The sequence below is a fragment of the Gavialis gangeticus genome, unplaced genomic scaffold, assembly GCF_001723915.1.
Source record: "Gavialis gangeticus isolate Ggan-Ray unplaced genomic scaffold, GavGan_comp1, whole genome shotgun sequence".
Taxonomy (NCBI): Eukaryota; Metazoa; Chordata; order Crocodylia; family Gavialidae; genus Gavialis; species Gavialis gangeticus.
This window is the reverse complement of record NW_017729005.1, coordinates 7,991,212-8,002,038: the sequence shown is the minus strand read 5'-3', so window position 1 is coordinate 8,002,038 and position 10,827 is coordinate 7,991,212. Positions and strand designations below refer to the sequence as shown.

Sequence of the window (10,827 nt, the reverse complement as noted above, 5' to 3'; positions counted from 1 at the left end):
GGGGGGGGGGGATGTACGTAGAGGTAAATTCTCCTAAGGCTGTAACAATCCCAGGACTCTGGGAGGCTTGCAACCCTGCACCTGATTTCCACTGCACTCCTCTTGGTTGAATTGAAGGAGTGCACCAAGCTGGGGCCCTACCTCCTCTTGTCAACCAGCTGATCGGCAGGACAGGGGGCAGGGTCCCCAGAGGGAGGGAGGGAGGGAGGGAGAACAGAGAACCATAGGCTACTGGCTCCATCTCTTCCCACAAAAGCAGTACACAGGTATTCGAGTTGAATCAGGAGAAAAGGGGGAAAAAATTATCGTCATAGGTAACTGGTATAACTTTTTGATCAAAAGTCAGTTCTCTTCTGCAAAATGCCTCCTGAACATCTGTACAGCTCTCTTTTTGTACCAGGAAAAAGGATTTTCTCTTGGCGCACACTGAGTATCTGTACAGGGCTCATACCATAGATTAAATGAATTGTACTGCTATAGGTACTCAATTCTCATAGTCATTAATATTTCTAAAAGATACCTGATTTTATATATGGTTTTGACCTATATGCAGTCAAGAAACATAAATCTTTATTTTATGATTTTGTGATAAAAGATCACATATGCAATTTCTCTTGACTGGCCTTGTTAGTGACTGCAAATTCTAAATGTTTAAATGCATGACTATAAGCCACATTCAGCTCTTATAAACTACAGATGTAAACCATCCCACTCATTTCGGTGTGATATTCTAGCTGAGTACGTATACCTAAAGTAGATGAATACCAGGTGAAACAATAGCTCTGAAAGGTATATACTGCTCTTCTCACTCCGTGAATATTCTCAGGACCCCCCTCTCTCAAAACCAGTGTTTGTGATATGCATCAAGCACCTATTCTCAACTCTTTACCCCAACCTCAGTAGCAAGTGTTGGTGCATGCTCCCAGCATTTCTCCTTTTAGCTCCCCACAGAGAGAGGCAGGGTTTTGCCAAACACTAGCTCATTCAGATAGCATAGAGAAGTTTGGACACCCACAAAAGGCCAGAAGCCATATCTCAGACATGACAGGAACAGAAAGCCCACATACAGCATAGAGTTACTCTCATACCTTGGCCCCAATTCACAAAAGGATGTCTCTGATTGTCTCCCTGCTTCCCCACAACAGTAAGCCCCTACCACTTGCTAGCTCAGAACCAGAAAAGGGGCAAAAATCACCTTGATCAGGAAAGTCTTATGCGCTCCAAGGTGAGGGACAGAAATTACACAGTAACCAGTACAGGTGATCAAAAACCAGTTCAAATCTGTAACACAACAGAAACTTAGTGTACATAAACCACTTTCAAAATGTCTGAAACTGGGTTAAGATAAATGGATGGACGTAGTATGAGACTTAACTGCATTAGGTTAAATTGGTTTATTGAACTCCTGTCCCAGATCTCCTCCAGATTCATGTTAGCTCACAGTCCCACAATATCCCAGGATGCTTTGCGTCTCCCCAGCAATCCCCACCTCACATGGTGGGTGGGCTAGCCTTGACCCAAGCTGTCTGTTCCAGCTAAGCAAGGAGGTCTGCTCTGGTGCCCTCTAGCTTCTGGACTGAGCCACTGCAGGCGTGTGGCTGCATTTCCAGATTTAAGAGCAAATGTCTGTTCACTTGCTTACTGGTTCAATCTATGTAGCTTAGACTAACCTGTGAAGGTGAAATCAATTCAGCCTTGGGCTTTTTGACAGCTATACTTAGCCCAACTCACCTAAAGGAGCAGGGAGAATGATATAGACCTACATGGACATACAGAGAGCAGCTCCCAGAAGAGGGGCAGGGAAAGAGAGGGTACCTCCCTCATCCTACTTTAACTGGCAGGGTGGGGGGAGGGGAAAAGGGGGTCTGAAACACCCAAAGTGGAATAGAACTCTGAACAGGAAGCAGGAGAGGCCAGCCTTCCCCAAGGGAGTCTCCCAACTCAACCCAAGCACACATATATAGACACACATGGAAGAAAAATAGGAAGCTGACTTGCACACCCGTCCTAATACCTTCACCAACAGCGTAACCAGCAGAGAAGGAGATACAAAAAAATAGCCACTGCTGTAGCAGGCAACTGGCTGTGCCAATATCACTGGCAGCACAACTGGCACTACTCCATAATACCACTTCCCACATTCATCCTGCCACTCACCGTCACCTCTCTCTCTTTAATCTCTACTTTCTTCCCCGACCTGAACCAACCCACCCTCTTCCTTCCCACTCATCCCATTTCCCACCATAATCTTCTCACCAGTCCCAAATCCCTGCCCCAGTACTATTTCCCACTACTCTCTCAGTTCCTCCTCCCCTTCTTTCAAGAATCTGCATGTACTTTATTTCACTTTGAGAGCAGTCAGATCACTTCCTGAATATTTTGCTTCGTTTCAGATGATCTTTTGTTTTGTATTGTGGACACACACAGACTTTGACAGAGGCAGTCTGTGTCAGGATGACTTCATTGTTCTTGTAATCCTCTCTCCCCAGTTTACACAGACAGTAGCTGGGCAAAGAGATATTAAATAAGTACTTCATGTCCCAGAGTTGATGATGAAAGCAACAAGTTTGAAATGTTGTCTATCTAACTTAATTGCGTGTTCAGTATTATAGTTTAAATGTGCATCTAATGCTTATAACTGCCTAGTGGATCTAATTCTTCCCCAAATACCATTTTAAATTTTGCTCCCCTGAAAGGTTATTGGGTGCCAGGCATTTGGGGAGCAGAGTTGCAGGGGAAACACTGAACAACTGAGGTCATTTTGGGCACAAAAGCTGTAATTGGATTGTCAAATGTTCAGAGAAAGATGTGGCTGGTGGCTTCTGCCAAAGGAAAATCTTGCATTTCTGGAAGAGGAGGGAGGGGATGGGATACAACAGGAGGGATCCAACCTCAGAAACCCATTACCTGGAACACTAACTATACAAGAAGCATACTGAATTTCACGGTAAATTCAGTATGCTCGCAAGCCTGCACGCAAGCATGCGGCTTGAAAGCAGAAAAAACAAGCCACTGTTGTTTCTAGGATCACTTTAGAAAAAACGGAATAAAAGTTACCTTTAGGGAGAGAAACCTAAAGAGAATGTAAAAAATAATAAATAAAGGCAGGCCTTAAAATGAAGACAACCTAAAGGTAGTTAAGAAAATGTTCACTGTGCTAAGTAAATATTTTATAAATGACGTAAGGCAGCAAAGCACAAGTGAATGCATTTAAAACACAGCAAGATGCAATATATGTTAATTTTATTTGGATGCAAAAAAGATGTACCCTAAAGTACTAGGGATCAGTTCCTTGTTATCCCTACAGACACCTATATTCATGTTAGGGGGGTGGAGGAAAGAAAATATTTCTGTAGATCTTTGTAAATACAGAGAGGAGAGACTTGTTACCCCCACCCCAACTATCTGAGCTGCAATAGCAATGACATCCTCTCAGGTTCCAGGGAAGCTTATACAACAGTGCATGTCGGCTTACACAGAACTGTCCTCTAAGAGAGCAATTAATTCTGCACAAAGTGCTTCTACCTTCAAAAACAGCAAGCCTACTTCTCCTTATCCACATTATCACAACCCAACAAAAGGGCATAAGTCATTCTTGTTATTTAATGATTCCCTTGTTAAAATGCTTGATATTCATAACTTCACTAGGCACACGTCATACTCTTCAAACTCTTATCACTCACCAACCTAAAGTCCATAACAGGAATGCATTTAATCAATTTACTAAACAATCCTAAAGCAATCTTTAATAGTATACTTTGACCACAGTACAGTTTCATCCTGAATCAACAACTGAGGTCAATAAGATGACAGAGTTTCTTGACTAGAGATACTGCTTCATTCTAAGCAATTATCATATTTTAACATACATACACACACACAGTGTCAGCTGGCTTCATTATGTAAATTATACTAGAATAGTAGACTTATCTGCTATTTCTATTCATGTGAATGTTTCGATCCTACATAAAAGTTATTATTTTCTTCTGTAACTATTATCAAAATAAACTATATGCAGATATTTGGACTATGATTTATGAACTACTCCATAATACAGAACAAGATCATTAACTACTCAGGTGTTAGTTCTATCCTAATAAGCCTTTTTAAAGCTAGTTAAATGTTTGATTTAGAGCTGTGGTCAAGATATTTTAGGCATCCTGTTTAACATGACCTGTATCAGTACCACTGTGTGACCACAAAATGTTTAAAAGGGAAATATGCAATGCTTGGGGGAGGGTGGGGGAGGGGGAACCGGGATTTTTTTTGTTTTGTGTAAAAAAAAAAAGTGTTTTGACAGAAACACTAGAACGTATACTAATAGCTTCCTAAATACAAGATACACACAGTTGAAGTTAGCATTTAAATTGCTTCAGATATGGAATATGTTACTTGTTAGAAGTTTTTTAAAACATCATTATTTATATTCAAAATGCACAGATTTTCCAAAATTAAAATTCACTAAATTAACAATATATACCCACTATCCACTACTTCCCCATCTTGTTGTTTTGTGCGTACTAGCCCCTTGTTATAATTTTAAAATAATATACGTCAAGTATTCTCTCAAGCGTATTCAAATGGTAGTTACTGCAACATTTCTTGCAACTTTTACTAAACTTTAAAAAAAAATTGCAATTTATAAAAATTGCATCCCTTTGAGGGTTCCTACTGGAACCTCCATTCTTCAAACTTATATATATTTTACTTCAAGGACTGGATTTACTCAGTTGCACTCAACTGAATAAACTCAGGTACTTTTTCCAATTTCTGTCCAAGCTTATTAAACTATTTAAAAGCATCTATGTAAGAAGACAGTCCTCTCCACTTTATCAAAAAAGAAAATACTTCTGCAGGGTCCATTGGCTACAACACTGAAATGTTACTCCCGTATATCCAGTGGGTATATTGGGAATCTACTGTACCTATCTGTAGGAAAAGTAAAGTAATTTGACTGACCTAAAAGCTTAAGTTATTAACTAATCTGGAGATATAATGTCAAGATTTAATGGCTTATTTATACCTAGCATTGAGCACCTCTGACAGAAAATATCCAGAAAACTCTACATTAGAAAATTTTGACTCATTTGGTTGATTCACTGAAGTCAGGACTGTTAATGAGAATGAGCACATCAGTTTAAAAAAACTGAAATTTCTAGTTGGAGACAGAGATTATACGCTCAAGAACAGCCAACAGCCCAGTGGTTGGGATAGGCACCCAAGCAATGAGACAGAGGTTCAAGCCCTGACTTGAATCACACAAAGCAGACATTTCATTCTCAGTCTCCCTCCTTCCAGTCAGTTTCCTATTACAGTAATCCAGCATGAAATCAGAAGCTTTTAAAAAGGACAAGCAAACTTCTCATTTGAATAATTTTCCTAATGTGAAGAAACACCCAACTTCTCCTCCATTCCTAAAAAGAAAGCCAACTATATTAAAAGGAATAAAGATCAGCAGAGGCTTCCCCACTTCGTTAAAATGTCAGCTTAATGCCCGTTCCACACAGCAAAAATTCTCACAGTACCTCTAACCACTGATATAATCATAATATTTTCATTACTACAGACATACCAGTATAAGCCTTAGAGTGGATGCAGTTATACTTTTATAAAAGATGTGGTAAAGATTACACTAGTATGACTTTTCACCTCCTAAATAAACAATACTGATACAAGCACATTCATAGCAATGTAACTACATTCATACTTGGGATGGTGGGGGTGAAGAGGAAGTCATTTTGGACAAAACAGCTAAATAAAAGGTTTCTAGTGTACAAAAATCCATATACATATGTATGACATACATGTATGTAAACATGTATTTGAGAGAAAGAACGCCTGCCCATGTATAAGCACACAAGGAATACTTTACAACTACTTCCCCAACACACAGATACAAAGACACTGTCAACCAGAACAGAAAATAGGACACCCAAAAGACAGTCATCTAAGGGATCTGGCAGATGTTACCTTTGTGGTACTATTAATGTGTTTATGGTGCCATAAGTAGTAACCCTGACACACATTTAAGCAATTAATGGTGTGATAAAATGAGAAAGAAGCCACAGAGATGTTCCACCTATAACGTAGAACATCTTCATGGCTGGTTTGCCTATTGCCCTGAACTGAAGGTGAAGCACCCCATGCTCCCAAATACCATCCCAACACACCGTACTATCAATTAGCTGTCAACATCAGGAGAAGTGCAACACCGGTGCAGCTGAAGACCCAGGCTGTCCTATCCCCATTCCAACAATCAGTTACTCCCCCACACAGCAAGTTCAAAGCCATGCACTTGCAACTGTACATGCAGGGAAGTGCCACACGGGGGAAGCTCATCAGTTTTGAACTTGCCATGTAGGAGGACCTGAGCAGCTTCCCATGTGCCCTTGCAGAGCCATGAAACACAGCTTTGAACTTACCGGTGCAGGTAATGCCTAGAATGATGATCCTGGGCTCCACTTGCACTGACAAATAGAAAGGGTGCAGCTGGGATCTGATCCCTGATCCCAATCCCATGCATCCTGCCATAAATGTTTGGTAAGGCAAGAGGCATGACTGTTGGGATCAGGAATGAAATGACATCATGTCATTAAATGAACATCTGCCAGTAGTCTGAGAGAGACAGAACGAACGCTGCAGGTGAATCAGCTATAAGGTAACTAACTCCAAACTCTAAGCTCCATATTTCCTTCTACTGCTACCTTTGATATGGACCTATTGGCAAGAAGGAAAGATACAAAAGCCAACGCTCTCCTATGTCCTCATTGTCATCAATTATGCAGGTGCACAGAAAATTTCTTCTAAGATAGATACTAATATAAAAAGTGTATTCATAATTTTAGCTATGTTTAAAAAACAAAAGGAGACTATATTTTTGAAGGGGAATATGAAATAAACCACCCCTCCTAGTTTTCTCTCTAATAATATAAGCAAAAATGCTAAAAGAACTCTAAAAATGCAAATATCCATTTGCATTTTCTGTGCAAACTTAATTCAGCCCATTGGGCATACTTATTGACATTTTAGTTACATGATTATATATTTTTCCACAGCATCCAAACTTCATCCAACACAGAACAGATAAGCTATGGAAATGAATCATGGTTAAGTAGCAAAGGTGGCTATTGTCTGTAGAACCCCTGCTTCTTTTGATGCAGAAGATGAAAGTTACATAACGGAAGAGGCAAGAGTTTACATAAAAGAAAAGGTGGCTTTGCAATTCAGGTAAGTGACTGCTGCCCTAAAAAACTGGATTTTATCTCTACCCTTGATAAAGATGTCCAGCATGATAAAAGGCAAATTACTGAACCAATGTCCTCCACAACCCATCCCTAATTATGTTCCTCATTTTCTGGATATCCAACTAGGGTCTGATTTGTAGAACTGCTGCGCACTCACAGCTGCAACTGAAGACAATGGGAACTATGCTTTGAACATATGAAGTGCTATTTATGCTAGCAAGCTGGAAAACTGTCAACTTGAGCACCCAGAATTAAAATACAGTTTTTACTTGAATCTCTCTCTGCTTCAGTTCTCCAGGGATAATCAGCATCCTTACCTCTGGGAGGGGTTATAAAAATAAAACCACTCACGTTTATGAAGCACTTAGATAACACAAGAGATAAGCATCATAGAAAATTAATAATTCTGGATTCTGGGCAAGGTCTGAATAACATGCAGTAAATAAAGCATGTGTTACACATGATCAGTGAGAATTAAACAAAATATTGAGCATCTGCCCACTACATAATCCCCATCCATCCTGTGCACAGAACAAGGCAGAAGTCTTGTAGAAAGACCTGTATGTGATCAATTAACAACTGTATCAAACTACATCTTGGAGCTGTTAAGCAGAATTTTCCTAAATTTGAGTGCTGGACTTTACAACATTAGTAACAACTTGCTGGTGTAGTTTTATGCTTGTGCATAATTCCCTATGGATTGTTTTTAATAACACAAACCAGGAATTTAAAAATCACACAACCTCATACTGGCACCCACTTGAGTCAGCAGGGTTGGAAACCCTGAATCAGCAGGTTAGTTCCACTGCATAAACACCCACCCATTGAGCTAATGAAATAAGTCACAGCAGAAATCAGTTACAATACACAATTTGGACCAGGACCACTGAACAGTTACTTTAAAAACTGCCAGAAAACCTCCTGCATGTAATCAAAAATATGCAACATAACTAACATACTGGAGGGGGGCAGAGAGGGGAGAAAGAGTACCAATTGCTTACCTTGAAAATACCAACCCAATCTTTCTGGTGAGGATGGATATATTGTGTCAGAGTATAATGGCATTCAAGGTGTGCATTAGGAAGATAACTCTTTGCCACATTTTGAAAGATTACATGTGCAAAGTTGGAAGTCTGCAAAGTATTACTTGAAGATGGGACTTCTTGAAAGGATGACATGACTGATCTGTAACATAACAAAGTTATTATTTGAGAAGCGATTTATTAGAAGAATATTTTTCCTACAAGAAGTTAAACATTAGCTTAGTGGAAAGAGGCATAACTTAATTTCTTAAGGTAAACCCTAAAAATGAATTCCTTCAATCACAGAACATCATCTACAGATAGCACAGAGACCACTTCAAAACACGCTCTTTGGCTTAGCCTACACCCAGAGTAACCATTTCTGGAAATGAAATTATAGTTTAATCTTGCATACCAAATGAAACACAAATGGAAGAGAGAGACCCATACAGAAAGAGCCATTCGAACAAGTGCTCCAGACAGGCACCTCTGAATCCAGAAAAGAACTGGAATGCCATCCTTAGCATCTATTTCTGAATGCCAGGCAAAAGTGCCACTTACTCGCAGGTTGGCACTCCGGTTCTGCATGTGCAGCCCTACATGTATGAATAGCCACGTATGCCAAAAATAGAATGCCAGCCTGCATGTGGCATTTTTGGAACTTAGACACCATCAGGCAACAAAATATGGTCATTTGGGCAGCAAGAAAGGAAAAGACCATCACCCTATGTGAAAAAAAGAAGAAAATAAGAGGGCTCAAACACACACTTGACATTAAATTATGCTAGATATCTAAGAAAAGAATGCAAAATAGATGAGAGATTCCCATAATCTTCTCACCATAAAACTCCTTCTGGTTGTTGCTCTTCTGTATCTGGAAGGGAGACTAGTAGGGCTGATGTCCTCACTATGTCATGGCAGAGAAAACAGACGGGAAGGTGTAGTCCTTGGTGTAGCTGAAACAGTATAATTATATTTTATTTACCTTGGTAAAAGTACTAGTTTCATTTAAGAGATTATTAACATAAAACAGTGCTTACTAACATGCATCTAAATGGGGTGTATCAAACAGCTCTCTCCTTATCTCAACTAAACAAGAGATTCTGGAGTCTCCCTATGCCTGAAGAAGGGTGATTGCACCGGAAAGCTTGCAAAGAACTTGTTACACAAATTGCCAAATTATACAAATGCTACAAACTTTTTTCCAACTACTCAATTGGTCTAATAAAAGATATCGCATCTACCCAAAGAACCTGGCCTGCCTATCTCCAGAGATAACATCCTTGTTAACAGCACTATATGGAGATGAGAGATAACAGACTTGAGCATCTACCCATCAGCCCTCTTGTCTCTGCATGTATGTGTACACAGAGTCAAGCCCTTACCTCTCCCTAAATGTGCAAAGTATCAAGAAGTCAAATGAATAGAGAATATCAGCAACAAGAATGCACATTTTGTAGAAAACTATGATTAAACTGAGGCTTCCTGACCACTGATTTAAATCAAACCCACCCTGGCACATGCCTTGAGTAATGTTTGGGTTTTTTTTAAATCTTATTCATCCATAGTTTCAAAATCCATAGCCCCACAATCAATGGAAATACCATCCAAGAGGACCCAGTCTAGTCCCCACTAAAGTACAAAGACTTAGAATCACCTCCTAGAATATTCCTGCCGGCTTGCTGGAATTCATTCTTAAAACCAGGCAAAAGAAGATAGCTTGTTTTTCCCCAGACAACACCCACAACTGGATTAACAGACATTGTTTTGTCAAGCCATGCAAGGATTTCTAGCCCTCAGCTCCCAAGTATCTTAAGCTTCTTACCATCTAATTTAGTATTAACACAAGCAAGTGCTAAAAAACAAGGGCAAGTTCTTTTGGTAGATTAGGCATGAAACAAGCAGCAGTTTTGCGCTTTCACCAACACAAGCGTGAAATAAAACCTGGAACTGACAAGGCTAAAACAGACAACCAGCTTGATTCCAATGCAAGCACCGCATCTTAGAGGGAACGACAGGCCCTACAGAGGGACAAGCCCACTGCTGAACATCAAGTACCTCTGAAATACCTAAATTAACACTTTGCCTTAGAATAAAGAATAAATTACCGTTTAAGCTGCACCTGTCAGCATCTGTTTTGATAGCACTTATACCCTGGACCAATCAGCAGAGCATTAAGAGCTGTCTGTTTATAGCCTTACAATAATCCTCCCAGCCTAAGGTGCAACCAAAACTTCACTGGACACAAATGAATAGGGACTTGCGCAAACAGCAAACTGAACAGAAAGGAAGACTCTGGGACAGTGCTAAAGACACTAGGAAGGAAGAGACAGCTTAGGTTGACCCCCCAGCACCCAGAGATTGGCAGGAACTTGGGTCCTTCCTGCCAGCTTCAGAAGCGCTCAACTGTGCAGCCCCCCCAACCCTGTACTCAGCAGCAGGCGGCCAGAGATAAGCCAGACCTGCTAAAAGCTCTGACAGGGAAGCTCTGAAACAACAAATCGGCTCCCACAGGGTTTCGTATGACAACGACACAGAGCTCGTGGCTTCGGGGGGGGGGG

At 40.3% G+C, this 10,827-nt stretch overlaps 1 protein-coding gene across 3 annotated transcripts in view; it reads right to left on the bottom strand.

The window, feature by feature from the left end:
• The window catches only part of TAX1BP1 (Tax1 binding protein 1), a 106,397-nt gene that overhangs the window by 95,041 nt on the left and 529 nt on the right, over positions 1-10,827 (bottom strand). For 2 of the 3 annotated variants that reach the window (XM_019508637.1, XM_019508635.1), the window contains exons 2-3: positions 9,107-9,222; positions 8,246-8,429 (exon numbers count right to left, since the gene is read on the bottom strand). In XM_019508637.1, coding sequence (XP_019364182.1) covers positions 8,246-8,422 — 177 coding nt within the window. In that variant the 5' untranslated portion in view covers positions 8,423-8,429; positions 9,107-9,222. The remainder of the gene's footprint in view (positions 1-8,245; positions 8,430-9,106; positions 9,223-10,827) is intronic. The other variant, XM_019508636.1, reaches the window with a different exon arrangement.